At 43.5% G+C, this 24,580-nt stretch overlaps 1 protein-coding gene across 2 annotated transcripts in view; it reads right to left on the reverse strand.

The window, feature by feature from the left end:
• Positions 1–24,580, reverse strand: part of CMIP (c-Maf inducing protein) — a 133,355-nt gene that overhangs the window by 35,353 nt on the left and 73,422 nt on the right. For both annotated transcript variants that reach the window (XM_051801741.1, XM_051801742.1), the window contains exon 3: positions 16,819–16,869. In XM_051801741.1, the coding sequence (XP_051657701.1) occupies positions 16,819–16,869 (51 nt within the window). The remainder of the gene's footprint in view (positions 1–16,818; positions 16,870–24,580) is intronic.

Here is a 24,580-nt window from a genome sequence, read left to right on the forward strand (position 1 = left end):
ACAGACACCAACTTGTGAAGTCTCCAAATCTTCCATGCAAGACCATTTCCACTCTCAAGAACAGCATTCCTGACTATGTAACTCCATCTGCCCCAGTCCTCTGCCTGCCCCTCCACTATTGTTGGCCATGCCCAAGCTGTTTAACCAACTGCCCTATGCACAGACCAGCTGGATAAGCAAAGGGCAACTCTTATTCCTCAGCAGCAATGCTGCCACAAACAACTGGAACAGAGGCTGCTTTGTATTATAAATGGTATCCTCTAGAGAAAACCCACCCTCCCAAATTCCCAGAGGTGGCTTGATGGTACTCCAGAAGTGCAGGAAAACAATGATGAGTGTTAAAATGCTACTCCTGGAAAAAAAAAAAAAAGGAAGAGCTCACTAGAACCAGGAGGGGCTTGCCAAGGTGGGCAGTGTGGAGGGCAGTGCTGGAGGCCCCTCACAGCCCCTGTGCAGGGAAGGAGCTCTGCACTGACAGACCTCACTTGTGTTTCATTCACGTGCCCTTCTACTCCTCTCTGTGTGTGAGCCTGGTGCTCTGTTCAAAGGGATGTCAAGAAGTTTGGACACATCCTCAGGTTTATTTACAGCACAGGCTGGGCACTTCTCTGTTTACGTGAAAACATTGGTGTTTTGCACTAAAAATGGATCTTAACATTCCTCAGCAGCATTTCCGGGAAAATCACAAGAACTGCCCGTGTTGTGTGTGCAGATTGCAGGTTCAGCTGCACATTTTGGGCTATACGTTGGTGCTATAAAGCAGAGGACTTTGCAAAGGGTCGGTCTGCTTTGTTTTGTTCTGTGGCTTTGTGGCTCCAGGGCATTTCCCCCTGCACTCGCCCAGGGCAGCCCCAGCAGGAACCATCTGACCAGGGCTGGCTCTCTGCTTATCAGCCACTTCCTTCCCCCCGTGGAGCAGATCTAATGCCCAACAGCAAACAGTCACCTCTGTACCCTATCCAAAACAAGAGAGAAGAGAACAATGCAGAAAAATACAGACTTCAGATGCCTTGGGTTTGTCAATGTTGTTAAGAGGGGGGAGAGGAGGGCAGCACTGGGCTGACATGTAAAGGCTGATAAAGCAATCCAATTATCTTTTTAATTAAATTCATGCAAGTACAAAAGCACATTGGCAGTGTAGTTCACACTTCCAGTGCATTTTAAGCCACTGAAAAGCTAAAGGAACATAAAAACGTGCTGCAGACATTATCAAATATGTCTGGGATTTCAGAACAGAGAAAAAAAATCTTTGTTCTTCTGATCTCCTTGGGGCAGAGACAGCCCAGTAGTAATTTTAAGCTACCAGCACTACTTCTACTATCATCAGAGATTTCTTAGACTCTTCAGGAAACTTGACTCATAGAATTTAATTTCTCTTATTCAGGTAGTGCCTTTAATTAGGGTCTTTTTGTTAGACCCACTCCAACACTAAATAAAATCTAAACTTCTAAGACAACCAGACAGCTTTTTAACTTGAAGCAAGTCCTTTCAGGCTAATTGAGGACACTAAACCAAGCTGGCTCAACAGATACAATTTCCATGCTGAAATTTATTCCTTGGTCCGGTACTGTGAAGAAATCCAATTCAAAGTAGAACTGAAAGCTGACAAGGAGTGGATATGGGGGGGGATAAGAGTTTGACCACTGGGTTATTGCCTCCTTGCCTGGCCTGGCCTGACCCTTTATTTGGGCGAGTTACAACTCGATTTCAGAGCAACTCCTTCAGCCTCAGGGGCAGCTGCTGGAGGAAACTCTTGCCCAACAGGACGCTGCTCAGACAACTCCACCACAAATATCTTTCTTCCGCTGTCAAATCCATTCTTGCTTGGGGTGAGGAAGGAGCAAGGGAGTTTTCCTTTCCCTTTTAAAGACGTCCATTAAAAGTTAAAATTCTGATGATGCTGACGTACATAAGAGGGAAGACAGTGGGGACTGTGCTCCCTGCCACGCAAGAGAGACCTACCAAAGCTGCTGCTCAGAGCAGGCACACAGGGAATCAAAGGGAGCATCAGGGGACAGGTACCTTTGCAGACACACCGAGCCTGCTGCAAGCACAAAATCCAAACTTATCAGTCTCTGCTTCACGTTTCCAGCACAAAGGATTGCGCTGCACTGACAGACTGAGCTGTAATCTGCAGACAACGTTACAGAAGCCTTGAATGATGGTGGGAAAGCAGCAGAAAATAAATAAATAAATAAATGAATAGAGGAGCCATCCCCAAGGGGATTGAACTCTGCTATCCTGAACCTTTGCCCATGGTTACGCTGATGTTTTTCTCAGCAGAATGCTTTTCACTGTTGAGCGCCTTGCTGAAAGCCTCAATTAAAGCCTGAAACCTATCAGTGGGTTACAGAAGCAATTTGCTGTGTATCAGCAAGCACTTAGCCAGCACTGAGCCATCTGCTCCTTTCTACCTGCGCTGACTCCAGAGCAAGGAGCAACAATCACTCAGGAGCTTAAAAACAAAGCTGCCTGGTAAAGACCTGTAGGGGAGAACAGACACGTCAACACGTGCAAGGAGTTCGTCCCCCCTGCATGTAGGTGTAAAAGATGCCTTCAGTTGCTGAAAATATTCACACAACATTTATCATTAATGGCCTGTGCAAAAAAAATACTGGGGGGCAAGGGAGGGATCCAGTTTCACCGGGGCTTCAAAAGAAGCAGCAGCTCCTGTGAAAATTTATGTGAGTGAAAATAACACATGCCAACTTGGAATTTGACCCTCCTAGTTACTGACCAGCCAGTACCACACCACCAGTGTCATTCCAAAATCCTGTAATGCTGATTTTAAACGCAAAACCACTGAATTTAATAAGTACCCAGAAGATGCAGCACGAGGAATAAGTGACACTGACAGGGCATCCTTCATTCTCAAATCACTCTAATTAAGTCTTGCAGAAACTCAAAGAGCTAAGTCTCAATCCTCTTTTAGAGGAGAAAGAATTGAAGTCCACATGTGAAAAATTACTTTACCAGAGTGACAAAAATCTATAAGCAGTGTGTTTTACCATCAGTACTCAAAAGCTCCTGAACACTGCTCTGAACAGAGAGTTCAGGAGAGCCTAGGAAACCCTCAGCTTTTTAAAGTAAGATTTTCCTATGTTTTTCTCTCCTATAATGGCCTCATCCTGTAGCCCTTGCTCATACACCACTTTCTTGGACAAGAATGATAATACTGATGTAGTCAACAGCTAAGAAAAATGGACTCTAATGCACGAAATTGGTTAGCATGGAACATTTTCCTTTTTCAGCCCTAGGAAGATCTTTCACATTAGGAGCATTTTAAAACAAGCAGCACACCTGATCCAAAAAGGGAAAAACGAAGCTAGCCTTCTTGATGACAAAATTTCATCCCTGCTTTGCTACTGCTGGACAGGGAACGTTCTGTACTCTTGACAACCTGTCTCCTCATCAGCAAATACTATCTTCATTACATTAAAAAAATTAATGGCCAACCCTAATTCTTAAAGCCTACTAAATTCTAGCTCTCTTCACCCTTTACCATGCACCAGCCCACAAAGTGGTCACTTCTTTAGGGGAGAAGCTGGAGCCACTGCAGGAGCGGGCGCTGCCTTTGAGGGCTGTGTATATGCCAGCAATTGTTTATTTCTTGCTGAGCAACGAGGGCAGTCCCAGCAAGAGGGAAAAGGTCAAGCTCCCGCACGGAGGTTCCTCCCCAGCTCATTGCGGGGACGGCTGACACGAGCTTGTGTTACACTCTGATGTTGAGGGTGTTTATGTAAAGTGGAGGTGCCTTGCTAGATGTAAATGTACAGAGGAAAAAACAAAACAGAGAGAGAGCGAGCAATGGTTTTCCCACTGCAGCAGAACATTTTGTTCAAACGCTGCGTAACAAGGAACAGGAAGAGTTGCTTGTGATGTCCAACACTCATGTTGGCCTGTCCCACAAAGCCCAGGTGCACCCTGTATTCTGAAGCACCACCTGCTGGCATTTTTTTCTATTAAACCCTTATCTTCATGAAAACAAGAGGGCATGGCATCCCCAGGACTCAGCTAGATCCATATTCTGCTTTTAATACTAGCAGGCATCACTTACTTCACGGTATTTTGAAAAATACATAAGGTTAACTTGTTGCTAGCAGAAGATTCCCTGACAGCTGGAGACAGGCTGGATCCATTGAAAGCCTTTGGAACTAAGTTCCTACTTGCAACATTTACCATTATGAAGAAAAAAGAACAACTTACCTGAAAAGACTAAGTCTATAAAAAGTCCCAATCCTGGCAAAGGGTTGGGCCCAGAATGAGATTATGGAAACTTTTCCAAATCAGGGACTGCGAACTGCTCATGCTGCAATAATTGAACTCTTCATGACCTTCCTAAAGTTCTGTACAGAAAGACTAATGTGCTGCTCTCTAAAACAGATGCAAAACAGCAGCAGCAAACTTTTGCTCTCTACCATGTTTTCAGGTCAAGGCATTTTCTGCATTTTTCGTTCTACCCAGTGCTAAATGCTGAAGTGCATCAACTTCTCTGCTTCAGTTGCTTCTCTGAATGCAATTGCCTTGGTCAAGGCTCACTTTCCCACCAGCTCCTCACCACAGGCCAGAGAGCTGGAGGGAAATGTTTTAAGTTAGGCACTTCTGAGTCTCACTCAGTTAAGGTTTAAAAAGCACTTCGTTTTTTGCAAATTCATATAAAAAAGATCCTGGTGAAATCGCCATTATTTATTACACTGAAACTGGCACCCGTGAATCTATGCCCTGAATAAATACACCCAGTGACAGCCTCTGCCCTGAGCAGAGATCAGTCTTGATGACTGAAAGCAAGGAGGACAGAAAGAACAAGAAAACCAAGGTGATTTCCTTGAGGTCATAAGGCAAGCCAGAACCAGAGCAGAACTGAGGTCTTCTGATCTTCAGGCCTATGAGGCAACTGCTAGACCAAGGCACCCCTAAGGAGAAGCACCACTGGCATGCACTGTGCCCACAGCCAGTCAGTGCTGACACCCTGTTGCTGCGCTTCCCCTTCGCCACATCTTCCGCGATCCCCTTTTTCAGCCCACATTCCTTCACCTGGTTCTTTCCACCAGCGTCTCACCACCTTGCTCCAGAGCTCACTAACCCAGGCAAGGAGCCCCAAAGGCTCAGGTCAGCACTGTTCCAGAGCTGACAGAGTTCAGCGGGTTCAGCCAGCGGTGACGTGGGTTCAGCTGTTACTAATGCACAAGCTGGAACAACCACAAAGATACTTCCCAGAAGCTCAGTTTGTCCTTTGCTCAGGTACCACTGGGATAGTACCACTGCAAAGTAAAGGAATGCTGAAATAAACAGAATTTTAAAAGGATGAAACAGAGAAAAAATGCATTTCTGCTTGGAGCACGAGAAGTGCAAAGTGGAAGTGGGACGAGGGGGTTCACAGGGCAGGCTCCTCACTCACCTCCCAGCATGACACTGGGCAGCTGCAACATTAATGCACTAAATGAACTTGCTCCCAAAGCATATTATATATCTTATCTATCTATCTATATATATTTCCACCTCCTTTGCACACAGTTGTCACCTGACTGACCATCATGGCCTTCTGCTCTCTGATGTGCTCAGGACTACTGCAAGGATATCCTTCAGTAATCAGGGAGATGAGATGATAGAAAGGGAAGGATATTCCATCCAAGGGAAAAAAAAACCCTAAAAACACTGGGTAAACATATCTGAAATTCATGAGCTACACTGAAGGCAAACCTACATGCAAATACACTGTGTGTGCCTCCAAAACCTGAAAGCAACTCAAAAACTGTGGCCTCCTTCTTGCCCCCTGGGCGAGGAGGGAAGAGGTCATCTTTGGCAGACCTTCCCACCACACCAAGCAGAGAAACTGGGCTTTGTTTCTGCTGGTGTTCTTGCCTTCCTCTCGAATCCCTGCACAGCCCTCGGGTCTCTGAGATGCACAAACACAGCTGGCCAAGCCAAACCCGGCTCTACCTTATTCCTGCATTTGAGATGCCATTTCCCCAGCTAGAAAACGCAAAAGGCCAACTGTGGTTCCAGCTGCACTTCGCCCGGGCTAATGCGGTTACTCCTGTAATCAGACCTGTCCACGGGGGAGACGTTTTTTGGCATGGTCGACACTGATGCATTCCCCGAAACCCTCCATCCCTGCTTCCATTTCCTTTTGGCAAACGCTCCCATTCTTCAGGCCCCAGTTCCAGCACCAGCTTTACACTTCAGGTTGGCAAAACATCAGCTTTCATCCTGCACACAGCAACTGCTGTTCCGTATTTTTCGCACTGGAGCCAAGTTGGGGTTTGTTTTTAATGTTGCTTTGGCTATGCGGAATTTCACTATGACTGCAGATACGTCTCCAGCAGAAGCAGAAGCCACTCCCTGCTCACAAAAAGCCTTGGTAGAGACAAAACTGATATCTTGGGTTCAAAATTTCATGTGACATCTCCCCAAATGAAGAAATCTTTTAAAATGTGCTGTCCCACAGGTGTTTGGGGGTTTTGGTTTGGGGTTTTTTTATTACATAAAAAAAAATCACATAACGCCTTTTCCTCCTATCCTGGGCAGGAGGAAAAACTTCAAGACAGTTGATCAACACAGTTGTCCCATATGTTCAGCAAAGTTTGCCCTAACTACAGGCTGGGGGAGGGAGGCTTACAAACCATCCTTGGTTGCTTTAATCTCTAATGCAGAATGAGTGAGAAAAATCTCCACAGAGAAGTTGCTGGACTCACACAATCAGGGCAGGAGGCAGACACTCTGCTTGATCTACAGCAATTTAACAGCCTCTGACTCATCAGCAGAGGGAAGGTTTCAAACATGTTTAGACACAACTGCCTCCCCCTCCTGCAGGATCTGCCTGCTGCAGCATATTTGGCCCTTCTCTCCAGAGCAGCAAATGCTCCACACGGACACTGTCTGGACGTCGGGATCTCAGTGTTCTGGCACAACCCACAGTTTCCAGAGGGGTGCAAGTCTGACATGCTCCTGTATTTGAGATCATGCAGCATGAGCTGGAGTCAGCAAAATTATGTTCAATTAAAATAGAAAAAAAGAGCAGACTACTAGACAAAAAGCAGGAATACATGTACCATATACACTCCATGCTTCCCGAAACTTTCAGTGGACTAACTGCATTGCAGTGCACAGGGGGAAAAAAAGTAGTATTAAATAAATAAACTACAGCAGACACTGTATGACTGTAGAGTTTAACATGCAGTAAACAGAAAGCAGATGACACAAAGCACTGTGACATAATCTGCCACCTAGGTGTGATCCTTGCTGTGAGCTTCTCTGTGCAGAGACCTACCATCGCTGCATTACAGAACCCCCTGACACCCAGCTGAACTGATCCAGGCTCCTAACACCTTTATGTTCCACACATGATGGCTGTGTCTGTGGAGCCTGGCCCTTGGCATCCACCAGCTCTCAGCCTGTGGTGGGAATAAATGACTTTGCCACTGCAGAGAAGAGATAGCGTGTAGGAAAAAAAGGACCAGGCACAATCTTATCGTCATTGCACTTTGACCAGGTCCACCAAAGAAAAAGCCGTGCACAATGCCACCCTGGAGCACAGCCAGGCATACCTGCTGTGCAGAACCCCCCAGCTCTGGCACTGCACCCTTCAGATCCCACTCAGGCACGAGAGAGCCGGTCATCACCGGGAAAACAGGACGTTGCCTCATCTGCAAGGCTGCAAAACATGTGCCCGTAAATTCAGGCACATACGAGCTCTAATCGGAAGAACTCACCACCTGAGAAACCACCTCAGACTGAGACTAAGCAGCTACTATCACTACACATTGTAGTAACTGCCAACAGAAGATAACCTCTGAAAGACAATCTATCTCCCTTCTATTCCTACTGGAAATTCCAGTAAGCTTAGGCAGCACCGAGTAGCACACAAGGCAATTATTTTTTCCCAAATATGCAAAATGGATTAAAAAGCCACGTCATCCCTTTTCCTTATCACTCTCTACTGCTGGTAGTGGACACCCTCGGCTTTTCCTGCCCTCCTCCCCTCTGACCTGTCAGCAAAACCTTCCAAATGGACGTTCACACACCTGTTTCACTTTCTCCTCCTTGGCAAATGTATTATTTTGCTGATTTTCTAGCGCTTCAGCACCATAAATGGCTTTGGAATTGGCTTCTCTCTTGTGCACCTGCATCATCAATGTCGTCAGCAAGAGAGATGTGCACGGCTCGAGGAACATGTTTGTGTCAGAAAGCTGCTGCAGAGCCTTAGGGAGAGCAGGGACTGGATGTTGATGTGATGCTTGCAAGCATCTTAAAAGGGACTTCAGAAAAGCAGGGTATTTCTGTCTTCAGATCACTGGGCTTTGGAACACTGAATTTTACAGTTTCTCACAGGGAGATACCCAATTTCAGAGCAGCATTTGCATCTGAAACATTCCCATTACTTTGTTCCATATTTTTATATCTCATTGTGCCACATCAGCACAAACCCCCCAAATCTCCTCCAACTCTTCAGCCTACCAAAACACCACTGAATCTCTGCAATTTCCTTGTTTTCTTTCCCTTTTGGACAACTGCTGCATGACATGCAAGACTGAATTAAGTCTCACAGCATTCAGCTTTCTGATCCCAAGACTCCTCAGAGAGGTCAGAGATCACCAGGGTGCTCCCAAAACCACTGCCCACCTCCCAGTCAGAGTCACTCACAACAACCCTGGTGTCTTTGATGGATCTTGCCTCTGGTCACACAGCCTAATCTACTGCTTCCATCTTATATATTCCAGTAAAGAGAACCAGAGACCAAGCTATGGTTTCTGAATGAAGAGAGGGGAACAAAGAACATACTTTTACTAGCATTGCTCTCTGATATTTTTTTCTCCTAATTTTGAAACAATCAGTGTTCTGGGAAAAAAAGAATAAGAGGTGTGATAGACAAGACGAACATGAGACTTAGAGGAGGAGATACTACAGGCTGTGACACTTGCAATACACTGTTTCAGGTTCTTTTCTGGACATCAGCAGCAGTTTTATAATCCTCTAATACATTATGTATATTCAACACACTGATAATATTGGAAAAAATAAATGTAAGGATAAAACTGAGCAAGAAATGAAAGAAACATTTAAAACACCATCTAGATCCCTTTTGCTCCTTCAGGTTCGTGTAGGTCTTCTGACATCAAGAATTCTAGTAACATCCAGAATGCAGAATTGGGCCCCATGGCAGCAGCTTAACAAGGCACTCACTTAGCATGTGTCAGCTCCCAGAGTTAGCTTTTCACACCCAATGCATCATGCCAGGAAGATAATTACACTCCTGGGAAAGACTACCAGTCTTGTCCTGCCTTCATAAGAGATCTCCTAAAAAGATTTTTCTGCAGCTAGAAACCTAAAAAACAAGAATAATTTTGGTGCAGCTCTATGTTATGACAGCTACAGATGAGAAGTTGTGATTTGGTGAAATTCATGGTCACCACGACCTCAAAGTCCCAAATTGCAAAGAATTAGTCATAAGGTCAGCCCTGGAATAATGCGGAGGAGCAATTCTCCAGCACAAAACTCAAGGATCCCTCTTGGCCAGCAGTTCAGCATTCCTGAGGAACAACATACTCCAGCAGTTTATCTGCTCCTCTTCAGAGCCGAGACCTAAGCACACAATAACAAACTGACCTGTTTATTCAGCTGTTTTTGACACCCCTCTATCTTCAGACCTAATATTAGTTTGAATAGGATAGCATCCAAGTCTAGAGGGGAAAATTTAGAGCTGGTCCTGACTTAGCTAAAGCAAGACAGAAAATAACTATCTAGTTTCTACTCAAATTTCACCACTTGGCCACTAATTGGCTTGAATTCTGTCTCCTCAGAAAAGGCTGTTTTGGCAATGCAGGAGGCAGCTACGGGTGTACAAACCCCGTGTGCATATGGCTGGGTGAGGGCAGAGCAGCTCAGGGCAGCAGCTCAGAGCCAGGCTGGCATCTCAGCGTGGTGCCGAGAGCCTCTTTGGGTTGGACAAAGTGCTGTGCTGCCATGGATATGCAGCTCCCAGATTTGAAGTGATTCATGTGAAGCCAACGCAGAGAGAGCACAGACGGCGAAGAGCTGCCACTGCTGCAGATGTACCTTATGGGAGGAACCTGCTTCAGTGTGCCCCCAGAAAGAGTGTAGGTATTTTCCCCAATGCAAAGGCAGTACCACTTCACCTGTTCTGGTTCTTAAAACACACCACCAGTGTGTTTCATGAAATGAATAAAAGAAAAAAACTTTCTGTCAACATCTTGTCTGTTCCTCATCTGTTCGTTTCCACTTCCCGAAGTGAGATCAAAGCCCTTCTGGTGTGACAGCACAGCTACCTCGAGCAAACTGAGATCCCAGAAACAGAAAACAAGGCCAAGACTTTTCAAGTGACTTCTGATAACAGATGGCCTGAGACTTGTGCAGGAAAATGAGAGAGGCAATGGACTTCATGAAGATGTCTTAAGCCAAAAAGAAAGTTAAAAAAAAAAAAAAAAGACACCCTCCAGACTTACCTATAAAAAGTAACCATTATGGGAATAAAAGGCTATAAGTATTCCATGTAAGATTTCCATGATGCTGCTCCTGAATTAGCAGTGAGGTTGTTCAGATTACAGAGCAGAATTATCAGTCACCAGGTGAAGAGCAAGGGGATGCCACTGGAGAGCCCCATGCAGGTAGACACAGCTGCATTTCACACTACCTTTCAAATACAAAAGAAGAACAAACCATGCCAGCAAGCATCAACTTCACCATGAGAGGGGTCATCAGAAACCGGAAAAATACCCAGATATATCTTTTGTCTCACTCTGTTCACCAGAAAGCTCAAACTGGTACCAGTCTCTCTTCTCAGCAACACCAATCCATCAACACACAACTTGGACGTGGCATCTGTCCCCTACAAAGTCTGGCCTAAAATGCCATCATGATGCTCAGAGTCCTGCAGGGGAGAGGCTCTGGTTATCCTAAAAACCTGTTCATGGTCTCCCACAATTGGTACCCGTGCATTTCATGGGAAGAGCACAAACACCAGCCAAAAACCTGTGGGCTGCCTTTTATCTGTCCAAGCGAGAAACAAGCTCCTCCAAAACTAGTGTGTCATCAAAGCCCACAATGCTTCCAAAGCCCTGAGGCTTTGAATGGCAAAACTTAATTCCACAGATTTGGTTCTTATCAATATATTATTGACCTGTACACAGACACAAAAGGAAAAAGAAAAAATACAAATAAAAGAAAGCCATTGTTGGCCTAATTGTATGATAATTATTGTTTCACCTCACAGTAGCAGAAAAATGAAAACTTTTGTGTTCTGTGAAAATACCTCAGTTTTTCAGATAAAGGAAGCAAAGAAACAGCCACAAGAATTAGACACACAGTTGTGTGTGCTGTGTAACCACCAAAGAGAGGGTCTGAACTCCAGGAACTACCACTCCAAAGAACTGCTGAGCTCTTCCAACAATATTTTCACTGTGCAGTAGAGCACAGGGCTATTGAACTGCCACAGGGTATCAAACCAGCCTCTCTCAGACCATAAATTAGGTGACTAAATACATTGGTCCTTTTAACTATAACCAACATGATTTTTCCCTGATCTCACAGTTTTAAGGCATGATTTACCAAGATTTAAGGCTGTAAATTTCTTTAATGTCATAATTTAAATTCTATATAAGCCCCACTCCTGTATCAGCACTATTTTTAATCATTACCATGGTGACAAAGCCGTAAAGGTGCTTTGCACTAGGAAGGCTTTACCACACTTTCAAGAATGGTTGCTCTCAACTTCATTTTTTGCAGTTTTAAAGCACAGAAAAGTAACTCACCCTTAACTTTCACTTTTAGATACAAAAACTGATATTCACCCATGGCTATTGTATAAAAAATATTCAATACTAATGGACAAGGAACTCATAACCTGGACACAGTATTGTCATTCAGGTCAAGTATGACTTTATTTGACAGCCAATCCCTTTGCAATTAATAGGGCTGCTTGTGCATGGAAGTATCTGTTTCCTGAAGACACAGATAGAACAATCCCTATGAGAACCAGGGAAATATTAATCCAAAATTAAAGTTTTTGAATGAAGGCCAACACTGCTTGTTTTAGTATTCAATGCAAAGTGCTTGCAAATCCCAGATGACAACATTGTTCTAGTTTCCTAATTCATGAGATTCAAAACATGGAGTTGGGGTAGAAAATGAACTCTGAAACAAAGGTAATGTGACTGTTGACTGCAAGTCAGGGGTGTGTTTGCATGCTGGGCTGCACGAGCATGGTCAGCAGGATGAGGGACAGGGCTGCTCCCCTCAGCTCAGCACTTGTGAGTCCACGTGCAAACTCTGTGCCTGGTTTGGGGCTTCACAGCTTGGCTGTACAGGCTCTCAGCAACCTCACACAGCCTCAAAGCAAACCCTGCATTGTGTGAGGAGAAGCGTGGTGTGGGTGGGGAGGGGACCAGGTGATGTTCAAAGGTCCCTTCCAACCTAAACAATTCCACAAGTAACACATTTGCACTGTCCCTGCTAAGACATGCAAACCCCCTAACCAAGCAGTAGTAGTCATTAGGGGACACAGGAGCACTGGTTAAAAGCATCAGTGGGAAACACAAGGTATAGGCAAGCCTTTCTAGAAGATCCACGTCACACAAAGCTCAGTTTGAGTCACGCTTCATGCTTTCCTGTGGACCCAGGTCTGTTCTTTCTGTATTGTGTCAATTCAGGACATTCCCCCAAAGGCTGTCAACTGGCATGTTTCACTGCTGCATCACTCAGCTAACTAGAAAACACGAGCCACTCATCCCACAATGAGGGCAGTGTTCAGAGCTTACTATCAAGCACGATAAAAAATGCAACACGCCCTGTGTGACCTCAGGTGTATTTCCCCCAACAAATGTAAATCCAGACCTGTACTTTGCACCACAAGAGAAGACCTAAAGGCCTCTGTGAAAAGACCTCTCTGACATCTTTCTAATTCAAATGCTACACGGTACTAAATTAGTCAAGTGGGTCTTTTAATGACTAATACTTTAAGCATGAGGTGTAGAAGGGCTCCACATTTTCTACAGAGGATGGTACCTCTCTGTGCTCAGCACAACAAATACACTGAAAGTCTTAAGCCCAAAGACAGCAACACATAAACAGGCAACAAAGCAGATGGATGCTGGCTGGGGAAATGCCAGGGGTACATACTTGCTTATTTGTGTGTGTCCCAAAATTACTAGTCCCAGTATCCCTCAAAGCCAAGCTTAGCTGTATCCATCCCCTACAGCAGTGGTTGGTCACCACTGCATCCAGATCCAGCCCAGATCCAGAGAGGGCAATGAACTGCATGTGTTATTCTCTTTTGTATATTCACAGAAAGTGTTGTTATCTTTATTGATACAATGTTATGACTTATCAGCTTCCAAATACCAAAGATTATGTATCATGGTTTCAATCCAACCTCCTTGGTTGAAAGGAACGTTTCTTGCACAATGGATTATTGACTTGTTTATGTTTGAGGAGCTGGAGAGCTGTTAGCATGTTCTGTTTACTCTCTGGACAAAGTCTGGCTTAGCTATAACCCAAAGGAAATCAGGATTTCTAAAAATAGGTTGAGGTGGCCAATAATCCTTTAGGAGTTCTGATACAAACTGATATCCAGATTAAATGAGGAATTATGAGTAATTTTAGTGGGAGGGTTTGAAATGGAAAACCCAAGGAGAGCATGACTACATAAGGAACACTCACTCTTGTCCCTACATCCCTGCTGACTCTCCAGTGAGCACAGGATTCAAGGAGAAAGATGCATCTAAATAGCTGTGTAAGCATTTGACAGCTAGTTAGCTGGATGACACATAAAACCTCTTGGAGCTGGATCTAAAACATGGATAATTACGTGTTTGGTTTTCTTTTATTTCTGTTTATCTTTAGCATCTCTTCTATTATTCTCTGGGCTGCAGAAAGAAATTATTCTTGATTTTTATTTCAATGTTTGTCTCTAGAACAAAAATGATTTCCAGGGTGCCGGCTGGCAAACTGAATTCCCACAGCGTGATAAACCTTAAAACTGCACCACATAAAAGCCCCCTCACAGACCCTGCACCTTCATGCAAGACCAAGAGATAACCAGTAAGTATGTGCCTGAACCTAAAGCATTTCCCCAAATATTTAGCTATAGCTATCCACTGGACTCAGCCATTTTCCAAGTAGCTCAGAGTAAACGCAGCATCTGACTCCCAAGGTTTGAAGCACAGGAAAAGGAGCCAGAAGGACACTGACAGAGCATCAATCTGCTCCCACAATTGTAATTAAAGGAGGGGCAATCCCCACTGCTTGGAGTTCTCAGACCATCAGTTTGCCATCTGTAAAATGGGCTCCTCCAGCCTTGTCTGGGCAGGGCAGGGGAAGCCAAGGTCTCCTGCTCCCCCTACATCTAATGGCTAATGCAGTGGGGCCCTGGGTTCAGCTGGACCCCCTGAATGCTCCCACCACACAAGTACAAACAACAGCAAACTCATCTCTGTTGAATGTTTTCCCCTGACCAGCTCTCAGCACCAGTTTGCATCTGTGTTCCACATGCCCGCAGAAATGTTTTGACCTATTATTTGTAAGACCACTGGACAAATATATCATTCATCAGCACAACCACCCAATTACAATACAGCTGCAGTGATCTCTCTGCCAGCTGGTGCTTTGTGTAAATGACCCATTCCAGAAGAATAGGCTTCCTGTTTTTTGTGGGTTCCCTCACTACCTGCTTAATCATCAAACCATACAAATTATGGAGTGAGATGAACTTTGGCACCTGGCTCTTAAAGCTGTGATACCAGGAAAGTGATAAACTTCACTAAGGTAGACACATAACTGCACTTCACTCTCCTAGACAGCTTGTCCTCTGTCTTTGTCCCGTTGTGATCTCACTTAAACCTGCCAAAGAGCAGAAAGGTGCTCTTCCTCTGAATTATTAAGCAACAAAACCCACCTAAACTACCTCCATTTTAGCAAAGAGGAATTTCTTAGTGTCAAGTACCTGGCCAGTGACTAAACCCTTTCACTGTTCTTATGGGAAAAAGCTACTTGCTATTCTTGGTAAAGGGAAGGTCTTTCAAATCAAGATAATATTTCACTTGTTTTTCAGAAACAAACTTAATGGGGGCGTGGAGGGAAGCAAGGAAGCAAAAATAAATTCTACTTTGCACCACGTTAAATTACTCAGAGTTTCCCAAAATGAGAGGCTTGGTCAGAAGCACTGGAAAGTTTAAGAAATACTCCTTTAAAAACAACTCCCACAGAGCAAAGCTCCCTCTCCATGACCAAAAGGCATGTGAGCAAGCCAGGTCATTCTGTCTAGGCTTTTTTTCTCCTTTCTTTCTTCCTTTCTTTTTTTTTTTTTAATAATTTAATGGATAGAGTGAATGGTAGTGGCCAGGTTGCATCTTTACCTCACCTTACTCGGGGTTTTTTAGAGTTGCACCTCTGACCCCAATTTTCCCCTCACTGCAGCAACAAAGTGGGCATAAGCCACCAGCACGTTGGCACCACAGCCATCCCAGCTGGAGGTGAGGAAGAAAAAGAAATGCCATCAAAATTTCTGCCTGTGCTTTCTCAGATCATCCTCGCCTGCCAAAGCAGGAGGGAAAATAACAGGCCACACGGAGATCCCGTCTCTGCACGCTTTAAGTGCTTTGTTATCCTCAGGAGTCGCAGGGAAAGCAAGGCTGGCTGGGCATTGTGTTAATGATACTGTCAAGAGGCCAGAATAAAAGTGCTACACCACAGCCCAGCCTTCTGCTATCAGCACTACTGTCCCACGCTCATTTAGGCAATCAGGGTAACGGGCTGGAGAATATGCCAGTGGTCTGGAAAAGGAGATCTCAACACTTGGCTTTTGCTGATAAGAACCTGGATCCGCTCAGAATACGACTCTGCCAGACACTGATGGCTACACAAAGCACACCAACATTGTAGTTTTGCCACGCAACTATTTTGCAACTATCAAACACACCTACAACAAAACCAGTTTGGTGGGAGGGGCTTCCGTATATTTTCACATGTGGTTGCTGTCAGCAGGCTGAAATCCTGATAAGCTACACAGCCAACTTGGCTGACTTCACTGAAACCCTGCTGGAGACAAGTCCTGAGCTGAAAAGCTACTGCTTGTGTTTCCCACCACAAGACAAGGGAGGACAGCCATGTTCAACATCTGGCCAAAACTTATTTCCAGCTGCATCAAAGATCCATACAGATTCCATCCAAAGGTCAGCAGCTACGGTTTTTGATAAGGAATGTGCTGCTTTTGAGAGACAATGCTGTCACTGTGATCCACTTTCCCTACTCAAGGCAATCAGTCCATTGTTCCCACTGGAAATGAGAAAGGGCTTGAGGTCTCTGAAATGGAAACTGCTTTTAATTCCAAATCATCCTAAAGCATAAACATAGACTGATGCATAACAGATTGATGCTACATACAGTAAGCAACTCTAAAGGACACTCTTTCTCCCTAATTTCTCAGAAAAAGAAAAAGCAAACAAACAAAAAACCTCAAAATATCCCAAGAGTCCAGAGGATATGATAGGTGAACTCGCTCTGTAACATACTGCACGTCATAGTACAAAACTAAAACCATCCAATCTCTCTTCTGTCTAAATGTGAATTTACTGGCTATCTACTTTTCGAAGACAGTCATATGTTGATAAAGCTGGGCTGTGTAACAGAATTTCCACTTCATGACATGAACAAGTGGAGACTGCATACATGTTCTTATTTAGGGTTTCTGTAACAGAAGGACTTTACCCATTCGGTGCATAAAGTTCTTCTTACAATGAAGGAATAGGGAATTCTAAAAAGTACACTTAAAGGCAGAGGAAGAAGACAATGAAGTGCAGAACTTACCTTCCACTGCAAAGAATGGAACCACTGATCCCTCAGGTAACTGTTTGCAGCCTGCAATAAAGAAAATTTACAGACAGAATTATTAGTTTCTACCAGTGCTTCAGGTCACTCAGCCACTTTACATTATAACCTTGCTGCAAATGTAAAACACTGAACCAAAACCTTACAAAATATTAACCTCCCATGAAATGGTGTCCAACCCAAAGACTGCGAAAAGTCCTCCCTGATTTCAATCAGGTTTGTGGCAGATCTTTAATGTCTGTAGGGCATTTGCCTCTGCCATTAATCCCCGGGAGCAGAGCAAGAAGATGGGTTGACATTTTACTAGGAGGGGTGGGTTTTTTTCCATGCTCTGGTTTCTCTTCTTGTCCTGTTCCTCAGCTGGCCCCAAAGCAATCCAAACAATGTCTTCGCTCTCTCAGCGATATTGAAACGGCGAAAAGCACGACCCGCGCAGACGTGCAGACACTTGCACAGGCTGTTTGCAGCAACGGCAGCAGTGTTGCAATAATCACTCCCAGCCATCACCCATTTTTGTCCGTATTAAGCACAGCTGCCAGAAATTCCCAGTGTGAAGCCAGGTCGTAGCCAATGGAGGAATAGTTCAACACTCCCAAAGGTCAAAAGGCTCCATATCAAAAAATATAAAAGCCTCTACAGTGACGTAAACGTGCATGCCTTAACAAGGTGACATGAGTCTGAAATATTTGAGTGGGTAGAGATGCCCTTTGGCTTTTCCAATTCCACCTCAGCGCTGCCAATGGGCAATTTTTACTCACCATTTAAAATGTTTTACACAAATAGTGAAAATTACAGGATAGCCTATAAATCCATGTTTAAAAAAAAAAAAAAGAAAGAAAAAGTGAGGTTCTTCACCAGCTAAAGAACCACATACTTCTTGCAAATTAAAGCAACATTTAACAAGTTTCACTCCCTAACACATTTACAGATAAATATTCAAAATCCACATCACAGAGTGTATTTCATCTCCTGACATTGGTTCAGTTCACTGATAATGGCAGGAATACTGGAAATAAAAACGCTGCATGGTTATCAAAAACATGTTTAATCTCAAGGTCAGATACTGATGGCTTGGTGTCATAAATTTGGACTGATTACTCTGAATTAAATGGAGTAATGTCCTTTTATATATGTATTGCATATTATTTATTTATATATTAATGAGAATCAATTGCTCCTGCAGTAGATGTCAGGGCAATAAAGCAGGAACAAATATATCATAAATAATCTTGGCTGACCACAGAGTTTATCGAAAACTTTCCATTTCAAGAATAATGCTGATATATCAGAACATGAAACTGCTACAAATGGAAACATAAAACATAACTTCCTTTTCTTTTTTTTTTTTTTTGTTTTCTTTGCATGCAGTGAAAAACTATAAAACCATTTAGAGTGCAGATCTTCAGGACATTTCAGTCAGTCAATATTTAATGTTTTTCTTTCTGTTATTTACACAGTATTTTATGTATATGTGTGCATTATAACACAAGATAGACTTTTTACTTATATATGTTATAGAATTAAATTTCAATTCAATATACTTTGTAGTATATTTTAATATAATCAAAAGGTCAAAAATAATTTGCCACCAAAAGCTGGAAGAACATTTTTAACATAATTAAAAACGCATGAAGTAAATATGCTTAGATATTTCTTATCTAAGACAAAATGTTTTAAAATCCCACCAGACTTCTTCAAAGGATTCAATTTCAAATTGAACCTTTTTTCTTTTTCCTTTTTTTTTCTTTTAAAGGAGAAAACTGGTTCATGAAGGAGAACAAAAAAAACCTCCTTTTCAGTTGCTGCATCAAAACCCTTTAAAGAATAAGTCAAACTGAAAGTTTTTGTAGGCTTGCTGTATACCAAGCAATAGCACCAATAACATTTTAAGGTACACATCCATTACTTCCTTAAAAAAATTAGGCAGATTGAGTTTATAGGAGCTATGCAAACTAAGATACTGTTATTTACATTTATAAACCCCAAAATATTCCAGGGGGATGAAGCACTTCACTCAAAGAGGCAAAATGTCAACCTGATTCAGTCCCTGGACTGGTCTGACACTGAAGTTGAAAGTAAGAGCAAATACTGAAGCCCAAAATGGGGACTGTGGAGAAGTGTTAATTATTCTCCTGCTTCAGGGACGTCAGCAGCTACAGATTGTAAGACCACTGCAAATAATTAGAAAATATTATGTGTAGGTGGCTTGTGCAACCAACTGCAGCCTTAACTGTTAATGAGGTCAACAGCATCGTGCAGAGCAGGAGACACAAGTGCACTGCAAACACTGGAGGAGAACAGAAATGAAGAAGGCTGTAAGACACAAAGGCAAAACTGGCAAAGGAAACACTTGTATAACTTGATGGCAGCAATACATGAAAACCATTTTAAAAGTAAAATTAGCAAAGTGACCGGGTTCCAAGTGTGGGACTAAGTGCTGCCAGCATTTGTATTAACTGTTGTATTAGTATAGAGAAGTGATCAAGAAAACTTGCACCTGGATCCAAGTTAGGACCTTAAAACTAGAAACACTCAGAGCTCAGGCTGTCATTCAAGGCCAAGGAAAACGAAGACACAGGAGAAAAAGGGAACAGAAAATGAAAAACCAAACCTTAAGGGAATCCCCACACTTCTGTTAATGGTCAGGACTCAGTGGTAAGAGGAACTTGGAAAGTCAACAGCCATCTCACCAGCACTCCTTCCACCGTGTTCAACACGGATGGACTGAGTGCTTTAACCCAACCACTGTTATCTGGAGGGAGCTGTCTGACACCAGCATCCCCCACTTCTCCCAGGCAGCAGGGACTATCCTCCCAGTGCACCCTTCCGCCTCCCAGCAAGCTGCAAAACCGCAGCAATATGCAGGAAACACTGGATCTTCTGCAAAGGACAACAAGGAGCTCCCTCTTGGGTCCCCTGGTCCTCCCTTCTCGTTTTAAGGCTTACACTGAGAAAGGACTACAGGGAATATTTCTTTCTTACCAAAAGAACAGTGAGCTCACAGCATGCCAGGATGACAGAAGAGCCCCCAGGCTCTTGGGGGTGCTCAGCTGTCCAGCTGATGGCCAACTCTGCACTGACCTACTCAAGCACCTGGGTTACTGGGCAGAACACTTCTGAAGTTTGGAGCAATGAGCACCGAAGTGTAAAGCAGTGGAGGGAACTACAAGTCATTTATGGGGCTGCACATACACATTTACAGGTTCATCTGCTGTGCACTGATGGAGCCCAGCCCTTCTGCACTGAATTCATGTATTTCCTGAGAACTGACACCTAGGTTTTTTACTCCAGCTGTGGGCATCGCCTGCTATATTTATACAGTTCTAGGGTGCAATAAAAAGGAGAAAATGAGACACAAAAGACTTTAAACCAGGCTTTCCTTAGGCATTCTGACCACAGAGGGAAAGTTTTCCTTACTCTCAGCCTTGCCCACACAGTTGGTCCAGTCCTACACCACTCATCTTACACCTTTCCAACTTAAAAAAGCTTCAACCTGGAAATGTTTTGCCTGCTATTGTCACAAATAGGAAATGAGATAGAACTGGAGTACAATGGATTTTTTTTTTAATTATCTATGCAAAATAATAGTTTAGGCCCCCTGTGTGTTCAATATGTTAAGGCCCCAATTCCGCTAAGAATTTTGTTCTCAAATGCAGTGGCTTTAACAGGGTTCTGGGTGGCACACAGAGCTGAGCTCCAACTGAGCTTCTTGCACAATCAAGGCCTCATATTGGTTTTGCACAACCACAACATAGTAGAAAAATACTTAAGAAAACAGGAAAATGTGGGAGTAAAACTCTTAGAAGGTGCAAGAAGATTCAAACTACTTGTAGCTTATTTACTATCCCAATGAGGAAGAATATCTACTTTAAGAAAGCCTACTGTTGGCAGTATTTTTTCTAAGATTAACTGATGCTAGAACTGTGTTCTGAAGGATTTTATACTCTCATTTTTGGGGTGTAAATGTTCAGTCTGAGAGGAAAAGCCACCTGAGATCACCAGCAGTACAAACTTTACTCACAGGATTAATCTCATCAGCTTTAAAATGTTCACAGGAAAACTGTGCAAGACATTAAATGCCTGCATATGCAAAGCTTTGGTCAACATGAGTAAATTTACACCTCTGCTCAAAAAGAGAAGTATTTTCCCTGCACCCAAACTGCCTCATTTCTTAGTCAGTGGGTAGGAACACACATTTTTATTAAAAAGCAGTGAACGTTTTAAAAGCAGATTTTCTTTTTGCTCACAAAAATAGGAAACTGAACACTTGTTTCATGGCAGCATTACAGCCCCTGCAGTAATTGCCACCCAGGCAAGGAGGAGACAACCTAGGAACCTGTGTGCTGCTGAGAAACAGAACACTTGAAACTCTGCAAGAAACCAGAAATGATGGGGAAGACCTTTCCCATTCCTTTAACAGTAAGTTACCACCACAGTACCCCTTGTTACTGGCATGTGTGCTGTTCAGAAGAAAACAAGAACGGGCTTGTCCATGCAGAACGTTCCCAGGTTTCTCCTTGCAGGAGCCTCCTTCCCATGTACCCTTCCAGGGGATTTTGCCATCCAAAAAGGTGTGGCCCTTATTGATCCAGATTCTGGTTTTGACTCTTCATGGGTTTATTCTGTGATTCCCTCTCTCTCCCTTGCTTGCTTTGTGGTCAGCAGGATGGGGTTTTGTTATGCTTTTTTCCAGCTGATATTCATTACTGGGACTCAGAAAATGCTGCAGGATTCTGTGCACCAGTTTATTATAAGTGGAGCAGAGCAGCCCAGGGCTGCAGGAAGCCAAGCCCCATGGCAGGCACACACTGCCTCATGCAGACTGCACAAAACCTTATATTGCTGATGCAAATCCAGTGCTGCACCTCCAGGACTCGGGCAAGCCTTCAAGTGAAAACTGCCACTCTTCTGGCTTAATCCAAGGTACAGACAGAGTTGCTGGTAATTGTTAGAAACGCTGTTTTCCTCCTTAAAATATTCCCTGTCTCTGCTGGACGCTGGTCCTTGCATGACCTCTCCACACCAGCAGTTTTGGCTGGCCTGGCACTTCAAACAAAAGCCAGGTTCTCCAAGGAGACTAAAATAAAACGTTGCTAAAAACCCAGTGGAAACACTTATCGTGGGGACTCCCTGGCACAAACAGCGTGTTCAAGCACCGAGCTGAACGTGTGACTGTTGTGCTTGTCAAGGCTTCCTGTTCTGTTTGTTTTTCCTTCTGACTACACTCGATTGCCAAGAAATGAATAAAACAACACGAGCGATAGGCATGGAAGTGGTGGCTTTAAGGCTGAAAGGACACCACGGGAAAGTAGACAGTCCTGTCATGACTCAAATACCAAAGCCTTTTTCCCGGGACTCTTCCTACATTTGGTGCTAAGCAGCTCATGAAATTATACTGTAAGAGGGTTTTTTTCCAATCTCTTTCAAAAGGTTATTCCAGTTATTTCACTATCAGTGGCAGCATCCTCCTCATAATCATCCACACAATACCATAATCACACCCTGTGCTTTACAAAGGGAAAGCAGAAGAGCAGAAGTCTAGCCCAGCTCAAGGAGGCCCAGCTATTACTGATACTAAAGAGCTCACACTTCATCAAAAGCTAAATTTAGCTCCCATTTCCTGGCCTGAAGAGCTTGTGGCCTATGAGCCAGCTTCAGCAACACCTTCTTTCACACCTGCTATCCCAGCTGTAGGAAAGAAAGAAAATCTGTGAGAGCTGATTGCTGCTCACAAAAAAGGACCCAGGGACCACATCGTTTGGCAGGAGGAAAGAAAACACAAGCCCCCAGCGTGTCTAAAAAACTGACAGTCCATGATCCTCAGAAAACTGACTGTCCAGAACTCCCACAGGGGACAATGAAAATCCCCAAATGCTGGGTGGTAAAACGTGCCTATGCTCAGACAGTTGTACTCATACAACAAACACTGAGTGGGAAACTTATCATATATAGAGATGACTTTTCAATGTGAACCTAGCCTGGATTAAGCTGTTTGCTGCCTGAGAACCAAGTCTTCCTGTGAAACCCAGGTAGACACATCCTGTTATCAGGATTCCATTTCCTAAGAGGAGCTGCATCACCTCCGGCCCTGCTTGTCAGGTGTCATGTGTTAAAATAGGTTGGGATGGGTCAGTATTGCTATGGGAGTGCATCAGGATGATGTAAGGAAAGGTGATGGCACTCTTCCCTCTCTGACTCATTACCATGCAGTAATGAGCCACAAATAGACCCTGGTGACAGCAGAGAGGGGACAAGAACTTGAACACGGACTAGGACTCTCGTGGGGCATTTCTCACACAATCATAGAATTGTTTAGGTTAGAAAAGATCTCTAAGATCAAGTCCAACCGCTAGCCCAGCACTGCCAAGCACAACTCTAAACCATGTTCCCAAGTGCCACAACTACAGGTCTTTTAAATACCTTGCTCACTTCCCTGGGTAGTCTGTGCCTTGACAACACTTTCAGTGAAGAAATTTTTCCTAATAGCCAAAATAAACCTCCACAGCCTTTCCCTCATCCACTAAGCAGGTCACCTTGTCACAGAAGGAGATCAGGTTAGTCAAGTAGGACCAGCCTGTCATAAACCCACACTGCCTGCAGTGAAGCAGAAGTTGAATCTTAAGCTTTTCTTAAAATGAGAAATTGGGAAAACGTGTGATTCAGAAGTACTAAAATGCTTCATGTTATGTCAAATCATGTCAATAATATCCCATGCTATTAAAGAATTTGCAATGCAGCATGGGCAAAAATACAGATCAGAATATAAAATTTATATAAATCAGAAATGCGAAATAATTTGGGGGTACACGAAACAGTTCATTTAAACATTATACACACACACACACCTGATTTACATTAAATCTTTGGGGGGAAAAAAAATACAAATTTTACCAAAAGTGCATTTCAGAATAAACAGTAGTGGGGAACATGTTTTGGACTAGTTTGACTTGTTCCACTATCATACACTTCCTGATATTAGAGCTGGACATGACATCAGAACATGATGCTGCTCAGATTAGCAAGGCAGAATGATTTTATAAAAAACTGGAAGCCATAATTTCCCACAGAAGTATTGAAGTCTCTCGGAAATAGCTAAACTGTGCAAGGGCGGCTCTCTCAGCACCTCCATTTCCCAGCTCCTCAGTGAATGGGTCTTTCGGATACCTCTGCTCTTTGTCATGTATTCTAGAGAATTTCTACTGAACTCAACTACTCGATAGATCCAGTTTTTGCATCTTGATTTCTTGAGCAGACTAAACATAACTTTGAGAACTGTTTTGGGTTGGTGAACACGCATTACAACTGTATAAGGGAAATCTAATTTTATACTCCCTCTGATCTGACCACATTTGATGAACCGAAACAGTACCAAGGACCAAGTCATACTGAAAACATTTTTAAAGTTTGTATTTTCAATTATGTTGAAATTCCCATAGTTCTAATGTAACCTGATCCTGTCTGCTCAGCCAGTCAGCAACAAACAGAAGTCCAGCTCACTCCACTTTATCAGTTCCTATGAGGTTACAGAAAGACATCAGTCTTTTTGTAGAAAATACCAAAGTATCCATGCTAAGATGTCACTTTTTCACAAACCCAATTATTTCTGTGTTTGGCTTGTTGGTTGTTTTTTTGGTTTTGTTTTTCTACAAAATCAAATGGCAGGCTGCTGCAGATGACAGTCTGTCCACCCTAACAATTTCCTTTCAACTCAGCAGGGAGCTGTGGGTTCAAGCTTTATCTT

The sequence above is a fragment of the Manacus candei genome, unplaced genomic scaffold (assembly GCF_025592945.1).
Source record: "Manacus candei isolate 608988 ecotype Guabito, Panama unplaced genomic scaffold, ASM2559294v1 h1tg000053l, whole genome shotgun sequence".
NCBI classification, from domain to species: domain Eukaryota; kingdom Metazoa; phylum Chordata; class Aves; order Passeriformes; family Pipridae; genus Manacus; species Manacus candei.